General features: G+C 30.4%; 4 protein-coding genes across 4 annotated transcripts; all 4 read right to left on the reverse strand.

Annotated features, from left to right (window-relative positions):
- Positions 1–351: 351 nt before the first annotated feature.
- Positions 352–7,039, reverse strand: Esp (Epidermal stripes and patches). The gene is made up of 11 exons (XM_035088784.1): positions 6,848–7,039; positions 4,681–4,955; positions 4,127–4,380; positions 3,837–4,038; positions 3,217–3,437; positions 2,958–3,126; positions 2,705–2,872; positions 2,429–2,590; positions 2,176–2,316; positions 1,780–1,925; positions 352–1,410 (listed from the first exon to the last, which is right to left on the reverse strand). The coding sequence occupies exons 2-11, from the start codon at positions 4,856–4,858 to the stop codon at positions 1,036–1,038; spliced, it is 2,016 nt and encodes a 671-aa protein (XP_034944675.1). The 5' UTR covers positions 4,859–4,955; positions 6,848–7,039; the 3' UTR covers positions 352–1,035.
- Positions 7,040–9,773: 2,734 nt separating this feature from the next.
- Positions 9,774–13,227, reverse strand: spz6 (Spaetzle domain-containing protein 6). The gene is made up of 8 exons (XM_035088701.1): positions 12,969–13,227; positions 11,958–12,147; positions 11,709–11,826; positions 11,507–11,617; positions 11,101–11,202; positions 10,733–10,999; positions 10,315–10,594; positions 9,774–10,157 (listed from the first exon to the last, which is right to left on the reverse strand). The coding sequence occupies exons 1-8, from the start codon at positions 12,987–12,989 to the stop codon at positions 10,050–10,052; spliced, it is 1,197 nt and encodes a 398-aa protein (XP_034944592.1). The 5' UTR covers positions 12,990–13,227; the 3' UTR covers positions 9,774–10,049.
- Positions 13,228–13,875: 648 nt separating this feature from the next.
- LOC118070207 (uncharacterized) lies at positions 13,876–19,859 on the reverse strand. Its single transcript, XM_035088661.1, has 10 exons — positions 19,600–19,859; positions 19,171–19,504; positions 18,669–19,093; positions 17,767–18,442; positions 17,280–17,687; positions 16,162–16,394; positions 15,742–16,078; positions 15,265–15,668; positions 14,522–15,191; positions 13,876–14,279 (listed from the first exon to the last, which is right to left on the reverse strand). The coding sequence occupies exons 1-10, from the start codon at positions 19,819–19,821 to the stop codon at positions 13,876–13,878; spliced, it is 4,113 nt and encodes a 1,370-aa protein (XP_034944552.1). The 5' UTR covers positions 19,822–19,859.
- A 1,204-nt stretch (positions 19,860–21,063) lies between these two features.
- Positions 21,064–23,768, reverse strand: LOC118070319 (arylphorin subunit alpha). The gene is given in 5 exon segments (XM_035088865.1): positions 21,064–21,796; positions 21,876–22,443; positions 22,445–22,974; positions 23,054–23,384; positions 23,487–23,768. Coding segments are annotated over 5 exon segments (2,247 nt in total). The 5' UTR covers positions 23,703–23,768; the 3' UTR covers positions 21,064–21,194.
- Between the last annotated feature and the right edge of the window lie 824 nt (positions 23,769–24,592).

The following is a 24,592-nucleotide window of genomic DNA, read 5'->3' on the forward strand; positions in this document are numbered from 1 at the left end:
AAATTTTGTAATAAAAGTCTTTGCAATATTTACGTAAAATATTTAGAAAATGTTGGTTTTTTTTAAAAATTTTATTTATATTTAACAATATTTAAATAATTATTCAAAATCAATGTCATTTTATTTATTATAGAAATTTGCCAAGACTTTTGAAATAATATTGATAACGTATTATTAATGTATTAACAATAATAATATGAAAAAAAATGTGATTTATAATTTTTTAATATCAGGTTGTACACCATATCATTTAAACAAAATAATTTTTAAAAATATATGTATATATTTCTGCCAATATAACAGTTTTATTTCGTTATTTTTATCCTAATTAATAACAATATTTTATCCTTATTTTATTATAAAATTATCACAGTGTTTTCCAAATTGAACATTCAGATACATGTAAAATACTGTTAATACTACATTTTATAATGAACTTAAAAATTTTTCTAATATATTTTTAAATAAATCAATTAGTTAAACTATTAAACTATCTAGCATAAGTAAATCTATCATTTTTATGAAATTATAATAGATTCATAACATAGTGCAAAGGTTCACATAAAATTCTCTTCAAAAATGCTTATCGGATTATAAACATCCTAACATTACATAAATTAATTATGGACGTAATGGATCATGCAGAAACGATTATAAATATGTTTTCGTAAATTTTTCAACTCTTTAACGTAAGAATTTGCATATACATTGTATCATTGTCATTAATTAATTATATGAATTATATTGACGATAAATTCACAACAAAGTCAATCATCATAATCGCTATTATTGATTTTATCTATGACTTATCAATATTTCTATCTTGAGTTCGAACAATTAACCGATATGACAGACCTATGGACATTCTACTTTATGCAGAAAAATTTTTCAACAAATTTCAACATCCACATAAATGCGTCTTCTTATGTCTTAACATTAAAAATAGTTTTGAACTATCTAGCGATTTTTTTCAATAAAAAAAATAAATATTATTGTCGTACTAATAAATTAACTTATATTTTTAAGTTGTAAAGACTACGCTGGTGAAGGATTTGGTTTGTCTTGCTTCAAGTATCCTCTTTCTCTCAAAAGATCATCTAGAGCATCTTGTGTATAATAAACAATAAGATCAGCAGGTTCAACACCTTCAAAGACAGCATAGACTGAAGGTTTCAGGTTGTAAAAAAATAGTGGCTGACCACGTAATGCAAAATCTCTTGACAGGCTTTCCACTACTGTAGCTGCTGTATAATCAGCTCCATAAATGTGTGAACAGTCAATTACAACAGGGGTCAATGTATTTCCGGTGCAACGACTGTACTTTGTTACTAGATTTCTTACATAGTCGACTGATGGGAAAATTAGACAACGATCTGGTGTTAACATGAGATACTCTACACCACAGCAGCTCTATAAATAATAATTAAATAAAATTAGAACTAGTAGTAGGTAATAATAATAAATAAGTAATAAAAAGATGATTAAATAATTGGCAGGATTGAGACATTAAATGACAGGGATAGAAAAACAGGATTGTTTATTATATAAAAAATAATAACAGATAGATATTATTATGTATAGTAATGTTAATGAGGATGAAGGAATGTTTTTATACTATAAAAAAGTCACATGTTAAGTATTGCATCAGTCATAATCATTATAAAATAATTATTACATATATGAATAACCATTTAAGTAACATGTGAGTCATTAAAAGTTAATCAATGGCTAGAGTCAATTGATAGTAATGGAAATAGGTGAAAAAAATCTGGTATTTACCTGAAGTTTTTCTAGCGAGATTTTTGGTCTCGCAGCGTGATAGAGGATGAATAAAATATTTAGACCTATCCCAAGTAGAATTCCAACTTCTAATTGTAAAACTAGACACGCAATAAATGTTGCTACGCCTGGTATCAGGTCAGATTCTAGAAAAAATTGCATGAATAAATCATTTTTTATTTATAGATATAGTTATTATGAATAATTAAAATTTATTTTGCATTCTTATCGGAATTATAATGAATTAAAATTTTTTTTTATAACAGTAGAGTCACATGATTCTTTTAATTAAATTCAGATATCATAGTATGTAAATTTTACGGTAATTCTTATGGAAATTAATGAAATATTTTTTTGATTTATTATCCAAACATTAAAAAATAGATTTTTACTCACTTTTTGTTCGCCACATGGGTTTTATCACCTTCACTTCGACCATAAAAATGACTGCAGATATTATAATTGCTGCTAAACATGCTTTTGGTATGTAGAAGAAATAAGGTGTGAGAAATAAAAGAGCGACAATAACCAGAATACCTATTAAATAGAAATATTGAAAATTTTAAATTTTAAATCAAGTAAAACAATTTATGAAAATTGCTGAATAATAAGTAAGTAATATTTTAAAAGTAATTAAAATGTTATTTACCAGTATAAAGTCCACCAAGTGGAGTTCTCACTCCAGAAGCGTTATTAACAGCACTTCTACTAAGTGAGCCAGTACCAGGAAAAGCTTGAACAAAGGAACAACCGATATTCGATATTCCAATTGCTATCAACTCTTGTGTAGCATCAATAGATTTTCCATTACCTAAAAAAATTTAAGAGTAATGCAACTTTGAAGAAAAATTCTCAGTACAGCATAAACAATTAAAGATAATAAAACTTGTACAATGAAAATAGTTTAAAATAATTATCAACTCACTAAAAGCTTTACAAACTGCTACATCCTCCATTAAAGCAATTAGTGGCAAAATGAGAATTCCACTGCCTAAATTTGAACACATTTCAACAAATGTAACTGTTGAATTATCCTCTTTTGTGAATCCAAAAGGTGGTATTTGAACACTTGGCAACCCACCAGGTAAATAGCCTATATTCATTAAAATAAGTATCACAATAATGCTGATAGAATCTTTAATTTTCTTTAATTATATTGATTTAAATGAAATACTTACCTATTAATTTGAATGGGCTTGAAGTAAAACTATATCCTAGTACTCCACAGAGTACAACCATCACAGCATTTCTAGATGTTCCAATAAGCCAAATCATTTTGGTGAACACTTTATGTTTGGTATTTCGTTGTTCTTCTTCGGCAGGGCCAATTCTGATGTTTGTAATTGCCTAATAAATTGAGAAATAATTCGATATTCAGTATCTTGTTAGCATTAAGTAATTTTTTAATCAATAAATAAATATTTTCTAATTAATTACTCTGAGAAGCAGCAACAATGTAATGCAAGAAAATCCTAAAACTGTATCTGAAAGCCTCGTTTTATGAATTTCTGTAAAAATACTTTGCCAAATGTTCACAAATGACGATCCTACGACAGGAATTCCAAGAATATCTTTAATTTGGGATGTTACAATGACTAAAGCTACTGCAGATGTGAACCCTGAACTTACAGGACCTGATACGAAGTCGATAAGGAAACCTAATTTTGATAAAAACATAAATTAATTAGACATTATCCAATAAGTAGTACAATAATGAAAATTCTTGTACAAGTGATAATTTATATGTATTAAATGATAATTAAAAGTTGAGAAATTTTTAAATTTTCTGTTGAGTGAAAGAGAACTTAGATAAGTTTCTAGAACATTATTGTCATGAATGGAATTTTACGTTGCTCTTTCTATTACAAAAGATTTTATCAAGTTACACGTTAATCTTGATGAATCATAGGCAGTTCAAGTTTAATGAATTAAGTACATTAAATAATTTTAACTATTTGTGCTTTTGATAAAGAAACCTGGTTATGACTGTAGTAAGACTATTACTACTTGTAATAATTACTCATTAGCAACAATATATTTTATAATTAATTACTCACCTAGACCAAAGATTCCCATGAATAATTGTATAATTCCACATAAAAAACACAACAAAATAGCGTGTGGAACTGGCGAATCTAAGTGGCCTACTGTTTGGAATGTTAACAATGATACTATGGCACTCGGTCCGAAAGGAATATCTTTGCAAGATCCAAAAAATATATAAAGAAAACACCCTAAGAAGCTACCATATAATCCATACTGCAAACATATTAAATAAAAAACAATTAATTAGTATTGTTGAAAGCAAAAAAAAGTTTATTTATCAACGTTTAAGTTTTTAAATTACTTGAGGAGGTAGTCCAGCGACATTAGCATAAGCTAAAGACTGTGGAATGACAGTGAGTCCAACAGTGATACCAGCAACAATATCACCAAGAGCATCATCTCCGTTATACTTCGGCAGCCATTGAAAAATTGGCAGCCTCCTATGTAAAGTTTTCCTCGTACACGATTTTTTAACACGATGCACTGTGTACTGGAAAGCTGACTTCAAGATGTTGGTTCTTTGTTTTCCACCAACATTATTTGGTTCTTCCGTCACTATTGAAAAATTACATGAATTATTCATTTTGCCATATTGTTTTCATTGTCAATGTTAACGATATTTTATAATTGTTTTTTTTTATGTTTGTATGCATTATGATTATTTTATTTTTTGTTCTTAATACTACAGACTCACTTTTAAAATATCCTCGTTGAATGCAAGAGGAATCAATTAATAAAATTATTATCAAATTTGTGATTGACATTTAAAAATGAACAAAGTCATTTTTTGAAGTAAAAAATATTAGATTGATTTTTCAAAAATAATTTATAATAATGATAAACTTGTAAACTTACAGATCAGGTCATAAGAACTTTGAATGTCAGCACGTTGTTCGTAGGTGGAGTCTTGAATTTTATAATTATTGCTGAATTTATCAATATTAATGTTTCCCTGAGAGTCATGCATACCCTCATTAATGTATCCAACCATGGTTTTTCCGTTTATTTCATTGACTTTTTTTCCGTTCCTCATATCTGAATCATCGAGATACCTTATATCTTTTGATTTTGCAACAAGGTTTTTTCTTCTTCCACAACCAACACGTTTTCATCCGACGTTCACGAGTTCACTACAATATAAACGTTGAATACAGTCAATTTCATTTCATTCTCATTTATAACATCAACAAAATTTTTTAATACACAATATTATTCATAACCATATACATAATTGTCACATAATTGACATCAAAAATTACACTTGATAAAAATAAATCCTATTATTTATGATTGTTATATAAACATTGATCCTTTTCTGTTATCATTCTATTTTCTACAATCTAGATCATTCAATATGACAAATATTTTCGTCATCTAGACTCTCAAGGTGAATTGGAATTATCTGAATAGTAATAAATCAAAGAATACTCATCTAGGATAATTTAGATAAACTGCGGTTTATGTTAAGCAAATTTTTATATTAATTATTAACTCAAGAATAAACAGAAAAATGCGATAAACAAACATTCAAACGAGTATACAATTTTAATGACAGCTGTAAATAAGAAGAAAACAAAGTCAATATCGGTGAATTTTCAAAAATGACATTCTAGAACAAATAACTTCAGCAACAAAGTGATTTATGGATTTATTATTGTTGAATCATTTAATCAATCAAATGATCAGTCAGTTATTAATATTTATTTCTACTAATGGACTCTTACTTATTATTATTGATCAAGTCGAATCATCAATAAATGTAACCAATCAAAGAATAAATAGCAGCACGTGGATCATGTATGGATAGATGCCGCGTGTGAGTAACGAATTGATATTGTTTTGAGGGACACTAAAAATTCATCAGGTATAACAACGTATAATTTCAGTTAGTTGTCAAACCACTAATGAATAAGTAATAACGTAAAAATGAAATCGTTGAAAATAAAAGGAATCGTTTTTTTATCTAATCAAATAAAAATGGAAAAAAATAAATAATGAACTGCTATCAACCTCGTGACTTTTTGACAAGTGAGAAGTAAGTTATAATGATTCTAGATTGTTTTTTTAGAAACTCTCGTAAATATTTGATGATGAATAAATACTTTAACATCAATCGAGTGAGTTTAGATTGATAAGGAATGTGTTGAGTAGTATGGAAGAAGCAGGAAAACGATGATAGTTCGAAGACCCTGACACTTTACGAGCAATCCAAGTCCAAAGAAATTAATAGACAGGTAGGCGCTGATGTTATCTTTGTCTTTCCGTTTCTACTCAAGTACGTATACACGTGTGAGCACTCTTGTGGATCTTGAAACACATTTATATCCATTTGCCATTGGAAATGTGCACTAGTTCGTGTAACATGTGTATATATTTTAGTCGATTACGTGATCTTTAAAAAAGAGAAGCAATATTTGCGACTATTTTACGTAATAATCGGACTGTTTCGTAACTTTTAGATTCATTTTTCTTTGATAACCGATCAATAGAAGAACCATGGCATAGTTTTGGAAAATTCTCTGTTACGTATTTTGGATGATAAAGAAATATTTTTCTTCAGCAAACATCGACACAAATGATGCTTATTATGTGATTCGATATCCGATGCGATCAAGTTTCCTTTATGCTTTTGATGGACGATTAATCATTTCGAGATATGTTTAATTAATCAATTAGCTGAGACAGAGTGTAAGATTGTAGTAATAATACATTTTTTTGAATCAAGATATTGGTTAAATGAAAAAAAATAATTTAGATAAGTTCTTTTATTTGGTGATAAATCAAATATTAGTTTACGCTCTAGTGGTACAGTCTATTATGTGTCAGACACTATAAAATGCTACTCGATACCAGTTAGTATGTTCTTTGGGTGTAAATTGAAAATTATCTATGAAATTATTTTTTGTTGAGTAATTGAATGATTGATTGTTAATTATTTGAAGTAACGAGAAAACGATTTCTGATTGTGAATTAATAATTGTAAATATTTATTAACACGTGATAAATAAGCTTTAAATATTACCTTGTATGAATACAAAATTGTACCATGCAGTACCACACCTTACAATGGTATTTATTTTTGTTTGCATTCACATAGTAGCAATCTTTATCTATTCAATCATTAATTTACTTTTAATTCCAAATTCGTTTTCAAAAATTTGTAAACTCTAAGAAAAAATATGTTGAATTCAAGTTAAAATAATTAGAAATTATATTTAAAATAATATTTAATTTTCTTTCAACTGTTCACTATTTCTAACACTTATTTAAATAATTAGGAGAAAAATTTTTAAATATTTCTAACACGTTTCTGAATAATAGAAAATTAAAAAAAAAATCCACGAAATGTAAAGTCAATACGTGAAGTATATAAGAACTATTTGATTAAATTGATTTTTAATGTAAAGTGTTGTCTACAATTGTCACTTTTCGGGATTGAAGTAAAAACTGATCCCACACGACGTGCGTTCCGTCATTTAAATGGCTAGAACGAATCTCCAAGTGTGTTTTCCTGTATCGTAAGACAACGTCCCCTTCTCTTGCCCTTTTGTGTCTGTGAATCCCCTCTTCGTCGGCACTTTTGTTGACGTCACTGGAGAACAAACGGATTGCAACTTTAAAATATCTTTAAGCACCCGATTGGGATCTATGCTATGTGTCTCGTGACTTGCATTTTGCTATATTTTAAATAATTAACAATAGAAATATATTTCACATAGAATGTTTAAATTGCTTCACTCAATTGGTTCAACTAGATAAGAAATATAAAATGTTTCGGATACAAAAGGTTGATAATAAGTTATTGTAATGATTATTATTTTTTTTTCTTTTATTTGATCATCTTGGATTAAAATTATCTTTACATACATTTTGATTACTCAATGCAATTAGTTTAGAGCAAATATTACTATTGGAAAGTGTGTTAGAAGTTTTCTTCCACTTGAATGAACAAAATCGTCGGTTGCAGATATAATATAAATGCATCAAAGATTTTTCTTAGAATTCAGGAAAGTTAAGAAGGATCACGTGAAACTATTCAGAGAAAAAATTTATCTTGTATTAAATAATTTTTAAAATTAAATGAAGAAGGAAATACCAATGTTTGACAAATGATTTGAATTTCATTAAAAAAATATTAATGTGTATTGTAGTCATAGATAATGAAATAGAATACTCTTAAAAAATTTATTAACAGATTATTGATATGTTACACTTAATTAAATATTACAATCCACGGTAAACAAAAGAATTATCATGTTGACAACTCGAAAATTCAGGTCGCTTTAAATACTTTATTAACTCAGATATGTCAAATTTTAATTATGTTTACTATTGTTTTTTTTTGTAAATTAGCAATTAATTCCAAGTCCTTCGGATAAGTAGCGTTTTATTATATTATTATATCCATAAATTGTGCAGATGCAAAGTCAATGTTAGCACCTGTAAGTCGACTCATCAAACATGTCAGACAAATGTGTGTTTATATTTTATTTGCATGATTAATGATTGATGGTTTTTTACATTTCCTCGATAAAAAATTCAAATTGGTTGTCATTGAATTTGTTTAGGTTTAATTAAGAAGAAAATATAAATTTCGACTACCAGGATATAAACGATATCATGTTTTTGAACATCTTGTGTTTACTGACAAATATAAGATGACTCAATTACTGATCTCGTGAGAATCACGAGAATCAAACATATACTTTCCTTATCTTCTTGTAAATATTCTTCAAATATATTTGATTAAAAATTTTTCTAATGATATTATTTGTCAAATTTTATCATTTCTTTTTGATCTATTATTAGATATCTATATATGTCCTGTAAAGAAAGAAACTTAAATTTTTTTTGCAATTCTACCAGTGAATAAAATATCAATATTGATTTTACTATCAACGACTAATACACATAAATTATTACTAAATAAAAATTATTTATTAAAATATCGAATAATTATAATTGCACATTGATTACCATAATAACAATTTTCGTTAGAATACTTATCATCTTATTAAGTATTGTTAATTGTTAATTACTCACTGATCTTTTCCTGTTTACAAAATTCATTTAGCAGTGATTGTTATCAAGCTTAGGAAAAATGATACTGCAAATAATATGAGATAAATACTGCTAAGAATACGGTTATTGACATCAGTAGTTGTTCTTGAAGCAGAATTAAATGTTTTGCGCGAGCTTTACAAGATTGAAGGCACGTGATGCGAGTTCGAGAAAAGTCACGCGGTGTATATAAGTATGTAGACTGTAGAAATCGAGAGATCTGAGGTTAACTGATTTCAATTAAATTGTCACATGACAAGTGGCCGAAGGAGAAACCAGTAGTTACGAGGAAAATTTTTTTATTCGGATAGACTACGTAATGAGTATATCCATGGATTAACCTTTCTCTGATAAAGGACAAAACATGAATTATTTTATATATAAGTATTAATATTCTACTAAAACAACTTGAAAACCATGAACCACTATTATTTGTGTATATGACCTTTATTTAGATTTTTATTATACTTCCTGTCTGCTTTCTAAATTTTGAAAATATTTTAAATTTTTATCTATTTTTTTAATGATATAAAATTATGAAAAATCGTGGAATATTTATTCTACAGCTGACGAAACCCTTGATGGTTTGATAAAATCACTTGGAAATCCAGTTGATTCCAGTAATTTTATCGTTGAGGATGAAAAGTGTGAATCATTCAAGTATTGACACCATCCTCAACTATTAATTTGTATAAACTTCCCAATAACAAAAAACATCCAAAGAAGTTCATTGATTGAAATTTTTCTCCACCCTATATTACCAGTTTTATTCACTTATTTATTTATTTGAATTATTAATCATTAATTATTCACTCATGAGTAAGAAAGCTCATGAATAAACAAATCAACATGAATCTAGATATTGACATAAATCATGTGACTAAATCTTAACTAGAAATAAAAAAGTTTTATTAAATGAAAAAATACAATAAAATACTTAATTGTTAATTTGTAGTCTACATACACTAGAATCTAAATTTACAATCCGTATAATACTAAACTACAGCAATCATCAGTCGTTTTTTTTTTAAATTACTATCAAGTATAATTACTTCGCTGAGTAGAGCTGGAAAACAATTGAAAATTAAAATTTCCACAACTTCTAATCCAAGTAATTAAAGTCATTAGTATTTTATCTTCAAACAAGATAGCAAAAATTAGATTTACAAATCAGAGCTTATGCTAGTGCGACGAACATAACGATTAAAGTAATCAGGTCTCCAGCATTTACAGCTTCCAGGTACTAAGAACCAGTCATAATAGAGACGAACCTGAGAATAATTAAAAGGTAATTAATAATATTTCCTTGATTGCAGTTATCAATCATAATAGGAAAATTCCCATATCCTTATTAATATATATGATCTTTTTATCATTTAATAGTTCATTAATTATTGAACAATAGAATAATTATATATAAATATTCACCTGGAAACAGCCCATATCATCAACTCCATCACAATGGTGTTGTTGACTTGTACTACTGCGTCCTTCATTTTCTCCAGCTCTTTTTTGCAAATACATCTGGAAATTCTGATAATCATGAACAGGTGGTGGTGAGCCTGCTATTGGTTCTCTTGGACCTGGGAATTTGCCGTTCTGGTTTTCCTCGAGGAAAGTATCTGGGTAAAATATTTCCGCTACTAGAAGACTCGTCCATCTTGGTGATGATAGACAGCCACCATCTAAGTAATGGCACTTAGGTTGCCTGTAAACATGATGAATCATTTTATGTTACCATCAATTATTATTCTTTCTAGTAGCTTTCTAGTTCTAAATAAACTCTATCATTTAGTTCAAAATTAAGAGCAATCAGTAACTATTCTACAAAATAATTGATACATACATGCATCTCGTTAATTCAATAGTTTGAGTGAAATATCCTTCATAAGGAATTTGAACAACATAACGCCAGATTCCTTGATAATTTTTAGCAAAAACTGGAGTAGCATATTCTACTTTCGCCGGACATGGAGTTGGTGGTCCAGTGTATTCAGGTTTCTCTTGAGATGGAGTTCGCTGACGATATTCAGGTGATATTGGTTCATCTCTTCGTTCAACAACAGATGAAGTTAATGGTTCTCCCTGAATAGCTTTGTACAGCATGCAGACACTGCAAGTGTTTTTCAGTCATGTAATATTGTGTTATGAATTATTGCTCATTAATTACATTGATCATGTTATCAACTTCTTTATCACATAGAAATTACTTACACTCCACTACCGTTCTCACAAAATTTACGACCACTTCGATTTGCATCTGTGTTTGATTCTGCTGATCGTTTGCTTCGGCTGCGTTTCTCATTGGTATGGACTCTGATAATTCAGTAATAAATTATTGATTATTTAATGTATTATTATTGATAAACATCAGTATTATTTGAATTTGTAATGAAGTTCATTATTTAAATATTTATGTCTTTTTAATTATTAATACAAGCAATTGTAAATAAAATGAATATCTTTTTTATAAAAATTATTTGATTTATTAGTAATGGCTGAGAATAATATTCGTTATTTGTAAATACAATGTTTTAACTATATTAAATAGTAAATCGTATCTTGATAATAAATTATAGTGTACCTAAATATGGATAGATCTTGTTATAACTGTACTTACGAGTTTTGAGAAAACGGTTGAACTTTAGCAACTTTTGGCAATGAATCATCTGCTTTAAGTATGGGTACTGTTTTACTCAAAAATTTGAGTGTGTGGTTTCTTATCAGCTCACTTGATTAAACAATTAAAAAATATAGTAAATCACTAGAATGTTTTTTCTTAAGGCAAATCAATTGAAGAAAATAAATAATATTAATCTTACAATGGATATGATGAGCCAGCAACGTTTTGTTTCATTGGATTTCTAGGTATGTATCCTTTATTCAAATCTCCACAAACATTGTGTATTGACACAAAACCTTGGCCTTGTTTTCCAGTATCTAGAAAGATTATTTTATAAATTAATCGCATAAAGAGATTATTCTCTTCAATATAAAAGATTAAATATATTTTTATATTTCTAAAAACTCAAACTTTTCTATTTCTATCTAGAGCTTTTATTGTTCTGTACCATAGCATTCTTTATCACTATCTATGTAAGGAGGTGGTCGTAGTTTTGGTGGTTCAGCATTTGGTGATTCAATAAAAGCATAATATCCTTCTGGTGGTTCTTCTTCTGGCATGGTTGATGAGTCATTTATTTGCAAACCTAATTTACTTGGATTTGGATCAGCAAACGCAGAAAAACACATTAATATCAACTGAAAAAAAAAAAATAAATAATTCATTTTTATAGTCATAATTAAGCAAATATTTTCAAAACAATTCTTTAATAATTGATCATCGTGATAGCTTTATTCATAAAATATACCTACTGTGCAAATTAATAAGTTTCATGTAAAATGTTTCGTTTGATTCTTGTTTTTACATGGTAATAATAATTAAGCACAAGTTCATAGAACTATGTAGCAATTTATTTCTAGATAACCGGATTTATTGAAGAGGAAGATGTTAACCTACTTGTAAATAACAACATTTAAATGACCGATTGAAAGTTATTTATAAGACTAATACAGTAGACGAGGCTCTTCAATTTAGTCTATAACTACTTCATAGATCAAGCCTAAAAAAATCAAGTAACTGTTATTGCTCGTGTACATTATAGATCCACTGTTACAGTTACCAAGACGATACTTTCAAAACCGGTATCGACAAACACGGAAGTTAATAATAAATGCAACAATCCGACCTGCATAATGATTAAGTACTTGAAAACATTTTAATTATTATATCATTCTGTTTTTATTATCTTCGATCAGTTAAATAATAATAACCTTTCGTCCAGACATTCAATAACAAATAATATCTAACACACAATATTCTTTATTTTTATTTTTTATCAACTTTTTTTTACTGGCAATCTATTTTTTATCACATTCAAATGCTATACAAGCTCAACATATCTATTAAATATTTCTGAAGTGATTGTTGATTGATCAAGTTTTTTTTTAATTATTAGAGCATGATGAATATTTAATTATTTTAATATAAATTGATGAAAATAATGAAAAAATGAACTTACAACAAATGGTTTGAATTCCATAATGATGATTTAAATGAACTTTCAGAAATGAAATGATATAAAAAATAATGCTAGAAATGTCTGAGTCTCACTTGATGATTCTTCAAGTCTTGACGGTCATGGCAATACTGAAGATCTTGAACTCAACTTCGAATGTAAACGGCACCTTCCTCTACCTGCTCCTTGTCTGTATGTCCCCCCGGACTACAGGTTAACGTTCCACATTCTTTCAACTTTGCTTGGTAATCCACTCCAAACATGTTTGACCTTGACCGACTACAAGATCGAGCTAAACTTCCGGAAGCCTCGAGATCTTGATCATCAGGTATTTATTTGAAAAATCCGGTCCTTGCACTGTACTCAGTTAAGTCATTTTATCACTTCATCAATTATAAAGAAATTTTTCACTCTTGAAATTTTTCTGTACCTTTCAATCATTGATTACATCAGTTACATAATTTATCCATTAATCTGTGGTAGATCATCATCGAAGAAGAAAGCGGATCTAAGGTGATTGTCTAATCAATTGTGGCATTATTTATGTAATACTTTTTCTCACTCAAATGAATGCACACAATATAAAGAATAAATGAATTCAATTGTGGGAGTATCCCTGCGTTCTATCGATGTACTGTTATATCTGACAGTACAGTTACATTGTGACGTAAAAACGACTATGAACAGGCAAAGCAACGGATAATACAAACGTCCTGGAGAAATAAAAAAATTCATCAGTGCAAAAAATTTTTATTTAGTCAAAGTCACATTAAAGAAAACATTAACGAAGCTAAGGAAAAAAAACGCAGTAAAATAAAGCATTCCACTGGTCATTAAAAAAATAGTGACATAAATTATGATAATCTTCCAAACGTCGAATATGGAGGAAATTTTAAAATGTGATTGTAATTTAACTGGTGGCATTGGGATCAATATCAGATTTGTGATAAATAATGATGTCTTTAAAGAAGATGTTAGGTCCTTGGAAATAAGGATAATAGATGGGTCTATCGAGTGGGAATCCAATGCATTTTTTATTAAACTGATAGTTTCCGAATACTCGAGACTTGTAGTCATAGAGTTCGTTGACTGGACTAACATAGATAAATAGTTGATAGGGAGAACCGCCTCTTCTTCCTTTAGGTAGAAGAAGACGTTCGGGAAAGCCGTAGAGATACTGTTTGTAAGTAAACTGGTCAGTGCCTTCAAGTGCTTTCTCGATTCTTTTGTAGAAAATCTCACTAGGTTCCTTGTCTGGCATCAGGAAGAAAAAGTCGTGGCTATTGCGTTCAAGTTTGTTGCTACCAGCAGCCACTAAAAAGTTTATTATAATATAGTTTTTTATCGCAATACTGCAATTATCTTCTTCAAGCATAATTCATTTCCTAAGTGTTTATGAAAGATAAAAATAATGGATGTGCGTAAAACTATTACTTGAGAGATAATATCAAGAAAGCTATTTTCATTAAAAAGAAGGGTTGGGTTCCATAGTCACTTAAAGACAAATATTCAGAAAAGAATGTTGAATGATAAAAAAATTAACTCAAGATACTTACCATCAGTGATCCAGTAATCAAATTCATAAAAGTACTTGTAGCTCTCAGAAAACTCTAGAAGATTATTCTGTGCATCGTATTTTGGTCCCATAAATATTTGAATAGCGACCTTCTGAGCTTTGTCAGAATTAAGAGTGATGTGAATAGTAAATGGTTTATGATTAAGACGTTGTTGTCGTACTTTAATAGTCATTAATTCAGCTTCTTTCTGACTTGCTATTGGTAAGCCATTGCTGATTGTTGCATCAAAGTCATCAAAGTATGTTAGCAACTTATCTACAGCAACAGACTCTATTTTTAGCTCAGGGAAAACGAGCTCTTCTTTGGTATACGGCTTTTTACGCAAATTATATCGGTATAAAAAGTAACTGATTCGTTTATATAAACGATAGAATGCTGGATCTCGCATACAAGAGAAGGATGATTCCAGTGCACTGGGTATTACTTGATAAGGAGATTTCGGCTCCAAATTAAAGCCAAGAATTCTTCTGGCAAAGAAGTCAATGCTTCCATAAAAGTCTTTATTACATGAGTCTTCATTTCCTTCAATTAAATTGCCTAACATATTTAAACCCTCTGGTGTATATATGCTGTGATGTTTACCATTGGCACCAAGTATGAATCCTGAGTCAATGGCAGCAGAAATCCGGAGCTCATAATCACGTATAGCCTTTGCAGAAAGAAAAAAATGTTTTATAATTATAAACTTCATAACTTGATTGTATTTTTTAAATAATACTTACGAAAAGGAATTTATACTTGTAGTGAGGAATCTTGCTCCAATGTGGACGTTGAGGGTACGGCAGACCATTGTGATAAACCATAGTTGGATAATAACCTGGATAAAATTCAGAGCCCCAATCAAAATCTTCAATCTTCTCTAGGTGGTTAGCCAATCGTTCAAGGTTGTAACGATTGAAAAGTTGCTGATGTCCATATAAGTATTCTTCACCACGAATTTCTCCCGAGGGACCTAATTCCTCAGAGCTCAACCAGAAAGGATTATTTTGACGGAAGAAAAAGTAATAAGTATTTAATCCAATATCTTCAAGGAAGTATTTTAGTTTCATCTCAATATCATAATCGCGATTCAAATACCATCCAGAATAATTTCCTCGAATAATATAGGAATTGCTGTCTGGATTGTCTAGAATTCGTATGAATTATAGAAAAGAATTTATTTGGAATAAAATGAATTATGATACAAATAAATATATTACCAATCCTGTTGAGCAGTTTAATATTCTTTGCAGCTTCGATGACTTCAGAGTTGAAGAAGGCATATGGGTAGAATTCATATGGAGGTGGAAGTTGGATATATAAAGTGTCAGGTCGACGAATAACTGCTTGGTAAAGAGCGCAAAGGAATTCGCCTTCATTAATGTAGGCACGAGCCCACAGAGCAGTTTTAAAGAAAGTATCAAAGTCCTTGGCATAATAAAACAGTTTGAAAAGAGCTTTAGTTTCTGTTAAGAGTTTTGGGTAATAGAGAGAAAAGAGTTCACCCTTCGGAAGCAGTCCAAACTTGTACAACTCCAGGAAGTAGTTTACAGCATCCTGAAAGTTCAAAAACATTCATTAATATTTAGAATAATAATTAATATTACCAAAAAAAAATTAATACATTAATATTTCAATACCTTATTGGTGTAAGAGTCAATGTTGGCTTCAATACTGTAAGCTTGTCCTTCTGAGTATAAATCTTGATTAACAAGATTTGGCTGACCAACATGATAGAATAAATTGTAAATTTTTTTTTGTTTGAGCAAAAAGTCTTTATCAGCAGTCACTTCTGTATAATAAAAGCCACCCTCAGCAGCAACAGCTATAAAAGTCACACAAGCAAGTAAAAATACTTGCTTTAACATTGTAATTTAATTAGTATTTCTAAGGAGTAGTTAAAAACTATGTGCGACTTATGTCGCACTTGGAAGAAAAACTAAGAATCATTAGTTCCCCCTAGCTTTCAGACTTTTATAGGACGGTGATAGGTAATAATCATGTATCAGACTAAAGGTCATAAAGTGCACTTGAAAAACTAACATTTGTCATAAAAACAATATTTTATCTACAAAAGGGGTAGATACTACTTTGTAGAAAAATATTATTATCAACATCTAAAAATTGTCATCAATCGCTTTCGTGCACATATTTTGAACGTGATCAGTATATTAAATACAAGTATAAAAACCATACTTATCAATATTTATTCAACTGCTTTCTTATTTATGTTATTATTTGGTAGAATATTTTAATTTAGATGTTAAAAAATTTATTTTTATATTTGTTATTCTATTCAGTCGTATTAAATTCTAATAAATTTAATGTTTTGATTAAAATTATAAATTGTAGCAAATACATGATAAGGTACCCCATGTTTACATCAATCATTTAATTTGTTTCGTCTGCTGATAAAATTGAACTGATTTTTTTCTTTATTCTGAAAAATGAGTTATCATAATTACATAATTTTTTTCTAATTCATTCAAAAACATATTTCTCAATTTTAAATTATTCAGCTAACAATTATTTCCGGATAGTTAATTCTTAGCTTTAGATGGAAGAAAAATAAATCTACTTTTATTCCCATTTTAATTAGCATTGAATGATATTAAAGGTCACAGGTTTCGTCAAGAACAATAACTGAATAAAAAAACAACAATATTATAAATGAAATTGGTTCAATATATTTCAAAGAATTATAAAACTAAGTATACTCATTTACATATAAATTGAATGAAAATACACTTAAACAATTAAACAGTAAGGTTCAGTTCTTCAACGTGTTTGTGGAAGACCACAACGTCCTTAAAGTAAGCGTTAGGAACATGGAAACTGTGAGCAACAACAGGTTTGTCCAATGGGTATCCCATGGGTTTAGCATCAACAACAGTGGTTCCCCATACTGGTGAGTCCATTTTGACAACGTGGTTCTCATCGAATTCACTAATGAAAACGAAGAGTTTAAGTGGGAGACCTTCTCTTTTACCCTTTGGTAAAATGAGACGATCAGGGAAGCCATAAACTTGGCTGGAATAGGTGAATGCTTCGCCAGTTTCAATGGCTTTAACAAGCTTCTTCCAGTAGACTACACCACTAGGCTCATCAGGAACTACATAGATAGACTCGTGACTGCTGCGTTCAATTTTATTGATACCAGATTTAACTAAAAAAAAAATTAATTTAATTATTAGCGCTGTTTTAAATATTGTTTCGTCATAAATGCAATGATTTCTAATACTTACGATCAACAACCCATTGATCAAGTTCCACAAAGTTGACCCAGTTGTCAACAAAGTCGATTTCATGTCCGTGGTGATCAAATTTGGGTCCAAGGAATACTCGAACAACAGCTTTAACATTTTTGTCACTGTTGACGGTAATGTGATATGTGAAGGGTTTGTGGTTGAGACGGTGTTGACGCACCTTGATGGAAGTCGTTTCAGCATCTTTGTGAGTAGATACTGGCACTCCATTGCTAATTTCAGAGTCGTAGTGCTCGAAGTAAGTAAGAAGTTTGTCAACAGCTACTGAATCAATCTTAATTCCGGGGAAGGTCAGCTCTTCATGAGTGTATGTGGGTAAATGTTCTTTGTATTTTAAGAAGTAAGTAACGATCTTTTTGTAGATACGCCAGAATGCTGGGTCTCTAAGACTGGTGACGTAGTATTCCAAAGCACTGGGGTGGATATGGTGTTTGTCAATGGGACTCAGGCCGAAACCAAGGATTTTTCTGCAGAGATGGTCGATGCTACCGTAGAAGTGTACGTTAATAGAATCAGCGTTTCCTTCAATAATGTTGGCAAGAATGTTGAAACCTTCAGGTGTGTAAATGTCTACTGGTTTGGGTGGGTGACTGTGATCATAGACGTATCCAAAATCGATTGCTGCATGAATTCTAGTTTCGTATTCCTCAACATCCTACAAAACCAATATTAGTTTAATATAAATAACAAAGATATGCTATATTTAGATTATATTATTTTTTCCTGTTATATACTTCAATTTTTAATAAATAATTTTTTTTATAAAACTAAAGGTCAATGTTTCATTGAAAAGAAATTAAAATTTTCTTATTTGTAATCGAGATTAACTTTTTGTTATCATTGTGCGAACATGTTAAGAAGAAAATAAAAGAAATACTTACATGAACCAAATCGTATTTGTGATGAGGAACATGGCTGTATGAATGTCTATGGGGGAATGGAAGTCCATTGGCATGGTGGATGCTTGGATAGTAGCCAGTGATGATAGGTTCATGCCAATCAATCATTTCAATTTCTCCCATGTCGTTGGACAAACGTTCGAGGTAGTAACGACCCAACAGTTGTTTGTGTCCATAGTAGTAGAGTTCTCCACGGACTTCTTTCTGAAGATGATGAGTTTCGCTGTCCATCCAATGAGGATAGTCATGGACGAAGGTAAAGTAGTAGGAGTTGAGACCAACATCTTCAGTGAAGTAGTTCAATTTTTCATCGGTATGCTCATGAGTCAAATACCAACCACTGTAATTGGAGTGGATAATAACATCACCACCTTCACGGTATTTAACACTGACGGCAGCTTTGACACCTAAACAAGTTACAAAAAAAATTTTTTTAAACTTTGAAAATCTATTATTTTTATTCTAATAAGTTAAATTTACTTACTGGAATCTCCCATTTTAGCGTAGTAAGCAGCTTGGATGACTTCATTGTTGAAGAAGAAGTGTGGCATGATTTCATGGAGAGGAGGAAGATGAATGTATTTAGTGTCAGGACGATGAATGATAGCTACAGCAAGAGCATAGGTGAAAAGTTTCTCATTGACGTTAAAACGAGCCCATACGGCAGTGTTGTAGAAGGTTTCGTAGTCCTTGGCATACCAGAATAATTTGAAAAGAGCGACAGCTTCTTCAAGATGTTCATGGTGGAAAGTTGAAAACACAGCACCACGGTGGAGAAGACCATGCTTGTAACGGAGCACGAAATCATGAACAACAGTCTGAAAATAAACATTTGTATTAAATATTATTGAAACTATAATCGAATGAACCCCAAAACCATCTTGACAATATAAAAGTAGAAAAAATACTTTACCTGATTTACATAAGAGTCAATGTGTTCTTCGATGCTCCAAGAACGTGCAACCTGATAGAGATCAGCATTTACAGTAGTTGGCTGATCAACATGCCAGAATAGAGAGTAAAGATCCTTCTGCTTGACCAAGAAGGCTTTATCAGCAGTGTGAACATCAGCTTGCTTGTGCGCTGCCACCAAGCAGAGGCAGGCCGTGGCCAAAACCACGATATTTCTCAGCATTTTTAAAAATTCCACCGACGATTCCACCTCGAGCTTCGTCTTACTATTCGCATCCATTAAATTCATTTACATCTTTATATATCCCTTGATTGACATTCACCCTTGACATTCGTGGAGATAGAGAACAATTGTGTATCACTGTAGTTTCACAAGTGACTGATAAGATTGGAAAAATATTTAACATTTTGGAGATAGTTATTTCCATCAATTGACCTTTAACTCTTTAATTTTGTTAAAATCCGGGTGTAAAAATATCTACTTTCATTCGGATCAAAGACTTATCGGGTAGTTCATGCGATTTATTTATTTTGTTTTTATTTAGATATTTTCATTAATTTATAAGATATGAGATTGAAACATCTAGAAACTTTCATGCTGTCAAAAAGTTACTGGTACATAAATGTATCATTTTTTAAATATTTAAACGTCTAAAACAATTCTTATTTAAGTTGTTATTTTTCATGTTCATACAAATAAAATAAATATTCAATTCAATAACATCTATTATATCCCTTATTTTTTAATACTTCAATTTGTTAATGTTTATCTAGATTTTCCAACTTTATTTAATTTAATCAATCTTAACATAAAATTTATGATTGTTGTTTTTTATCACACATCTACTAGCATGATTACTTATTTCTAAATTAATTATAGTTGAAAGGAAAGGATAAAAAATAAATCAAGAAATAATTTTTATTTAAATTTTTATTGAACAGTTGGAATAAATGACGTTGATAAAATGGTAGCTTAAAAATGATAAAAAATAATTTAGGAAAATTATTTGATAACATGAATATTATATTTTAATGTACTATAAAAAAATTTTGATATAAATAATTTATGGACATCGCTTTTATTAAACAAATTTACTGCAATGCATTATTAATTACCTGAAGCTAATATAGATTATTAAGACAATGCCTTCATAACATCTATAAATACAAGAATTCTATGAATACAGAAATTCCAATCTCAGTAAATTTTATTTTAATTAAATTATCTTATTTAACAATACTATAAGGATAATATTAATCAGCTTTGCGAACTATAAATAAATTGTCTTTTCTTATTATCATTTCTCATCAGATATTCTTCTTATTAATAGTAAATGCAAATTATTTAATTATATTGAAATTCAATTTCAAAATAAATTATTTATAATTTATAAGTATGGTTTGATGTAAAATTTATTAAAATATTAAGGAATATGAGGTATAGAGCAAATTAAAATCAGATAAATATAGTCCAAAGAAATTTTTTTATTATTCAAAGTTGATTTACAAAAATATTACAAAAGTTCAGCATACTAAGCATAAACTTAAGTATCAAATTACTGGTCAAATACCCCTAGAAACATCATGTCTTAAACTTTAGTACATGTGGGATTTGTGGCTGTTGAAGTAGTATGGTTTCTCACCACCTTCATACTTGTGTTCGTATTTGGGCTCATATTTGTGTTCGTATTTGTGTTCGAATGGAGCAGATTTTTCATAAGGGTAGTCTTTGTAGTTTTTGTAGTCTTTGTAGGAGAACTCTTTGTAGGCAGGTTTGTAAGAGTACTCGTGTTGGTAATAATCACCATAATAATCATCGTTGTGATAGATATATACATCCTTGAAGTACATGTTGCTGAGATCGTAGTACCATGGGTACATGGGTCTGTCTAATGGGAAACCGAATGGTTTGCCATCGTAGAACATCTTGCCGAAGAGTGGGAAGTCGAAGGTGGTCATCTTGCTTTCCTCAAATGGATAGACGAAGACGAAGAGTTTGTATGGCATACCACCAGCTTTACCTTTAGGAAGGTATAAGTTGTTGGGGAATCCGTAGTATTTACCAGAGTAGGTGAATGGTTCACTTCCACCAATGGATTTAAGGAGTTTCTTGTAGAAGTAGTCACTTCCGACGAAGTCTTTGGCGGTGTAGTAAGAGTCAGTGCTGAGACGCTCAATGGTGTTCATTCCAGGTTTCACTAAAATCATCAAATATGAATTTTAAAAAATATGAAAAAATTAAGCTTAGAGCAAAGAATGAAAAAAAAGAGTACTTACAGTCGACGGAGAATTTGTCGAGTTCAACGAATTCGTACCAGTTGTAATAGAAGTAGTTGGGTTCCTTGAAGTAGTAGTCATCGTAAGATGGCCCCAAGAAGATGCGCACCATACCCTTGGTTGCTTTGTCGCTCTTAATGTTGAAATAGTAGGTGAATGGTTTGTAGTTAAGACGGTATTTCTTGACCTTGATGTCGAAGTTCATTCCACTCTTGTAGCTATCAACAGTGACAGCGTTGTTGATGAAGTAGTCGTATGGTTCCATGAAGGTGTAGAGTTTTTCAACCTTAACATCTTCGATGTAAACACCTGGGAATTCCAATTCGCTGTGACTGTATGATGGCAAGTTGCATTTGTATCTGTAGAAGTAGCCGATGATTCTCTTGTACAAGTAGTAGAAGGCTGGGTCACGAAGACTGGTGGAGTAGAATTGAAGGGCACTTGGGACAAAGCAGTGTTTGCTCTTGCAGTCATAGTTAAAGCCGAAGATGTCTCTGTAGAGAGCGTCGATGGCACCGTAGAATCGTGGGTTGCAGGAGTCGTAGTTACCTTCAATGATGTTTCCAAGGTAGTTCAATCCCTTCAGGAGAGTAGAGTTCGTATTTCTTTCCTTCGTAGTCATAGACGTATCCACTGTCAATGGCAGCCAAGATGCGGCTTTCAATGTTCTCGGCTTCCTTGACGTATTTGTATTTGTAGTAAGGTACGAATGAGTATGGTTCACGGCTTGGAACAGAAACACCATTGCCATAGACCAAAGAGGAGTAGTAGCCAGGGGCGAAGGATTTGTAGAAACTGAAGTCTTCGATCTCTCCAAAACCGTTGCTGAGACGTTCCAAGTAGTAACGAGCCATCAACTGTTGGTGGACATAGTAGTAAAGTTCTCCACGGATGTGTTTTGGTAATTCGAGGTCCTTGATGGTGATCCAGAATGGGAACAAGCTGCGGATGTAGTAGTAGTAGTTGTTAAGACCAACATCTTCGGTGAAGTAGTAGAGTTTGTATTCTGGGTCCATGAAGTACTTCATGAATGAAGCGGTAGAGTTGTAGTCAATGACGTAGGTGTCATATCCGTGTTCTCCAGAGAATTGCTTGTATCCTGAGGGAATTAATGAATATTACTTAAATAAAAAAGTCATTTCAATAAAGGGAATTTTAATGTTGGTTAGGATTTTTACCATGAGACATCATGTATTTGTGAGCTTCTTGGATAACTTCATTGTCGAAGAAGAGATGTGGGTAGACTTCGTACATTGGTGGCAATACGATGTATTTACAGTCAGGGCGGTACATCACAGCGGTGGAAAGAGCAGTGATGAACATTCCCTGGTTCATGTAATGACGACACCAACAGGCAGTCTTGTAGAAGGTGGAAAAGTCCTTGGCAGTGTAGAAAAGTTTGAACAAGATACGAAGTTCTTCACGGTGTTCTTCATAGAATACAGAGAAGAGGGCTCCACGGCGAAGGAAACCCAACTTGAATCTGTACAAGAATTCACGTACAACCATCTAAAAAAAATGGAAAAATTATTAAATTCAAGTTCATGTTTCGAATGTTTTTTCATATTCTTTCAAATATATTAAAAAATTTTTTTTAAAAACTAGTCTTACTTTGTCATTGTACATTTCCATGTTAGCTGAGATGTCATAGCTTTTGCCAACCTCGTACCATTCGCTTCCCTCAAGTTTGTACTGATCAACGTAGAAGAACAAGTCGTAGATCTTCTTCTGCTTGTGGAGGAACTCCATGTCAGCAGTGTGGGTTTCAGTAAATGCCTGAGTCAGGCACAAGGCCGAGATGGCCAACACCAAGAACTCCTTGAACATCTTTGCGGTTGTAAACTTTCCTCTTCGGTAATGTTTCGCGAACCACCAACAAGAGGAGGATGCCAGTTCACTGTGCCATTCAAGCTTTTATACCAAAATTCTGTGGGTTTAATCGCAAAAGACCTACCGACCTTTGATGAATTGTGCAAATATACAAATAACTTCACTAATCAACATTTTATTTCTCTCATCATTATTACTTCATTCAATGACTTTGAGATAATTTTACTCATGAATCAATAAATGACAATGATAATTACTGTCAAGACTTTTTTATGTAACAAAATGAAATTTATTAATTTTAGAATATATTTTTTAGAAAATAATTTAACTAATAGTACAAAGCTATCAAAGATAATTATAAATTTATTTATGATTACTTTGTATCATTTTGTTCATTAACATCCATTGCTTATCAAGTAAATTCGTGACTTTTTCTCATAAACATGTTTGCGCTGTGATAATGCGAAAAATATATTATGTATGACATAAAGTTTTTTTCACTATCACTTCTTATTATTTATTATCATATAATTTGAAGAGATTGGATTCAAAAAGAATTTATATAACTTGCAAATTATTATGGATGAATTTAATATTTTAAATTAATTATTAATAATTAGATAAAAAATTGTAATTGTCGTAACTATAATAAATAGTTAAAATAATTGTAATCTAGATCACAATAACTTTTTTTAAGATTAAGATGGTAATTATTTAAGATTTTTATTAAGAATTTTGGATACTGTTATAATATAATAGTTTTATTTTTATTCTTAAAATAAGGAAAATAATTGATTCAATCGTTTACATTATTCAAAGCTTTATTACAATTCATTGTGATAAATTATTTTTGTCTTTAAGATTTAATGATTAAAAATACAATCAAT

This window comes from Chelonus insularis, unplaced genomic scaffold, assembly GCF_013357705.1.
Source record: "Chelonus insularis isolate UGA/USDA-ARS -01 unplaced genomic scaffold, ASM1335770v1 contig_568_pilon, whole genome shotgun sequence".
NCBI lineage: Eukaryota > Metazoa > Arthropoda > Insecta > Hymenoptera > Braconidae > Chelonus > Chelonus insularis.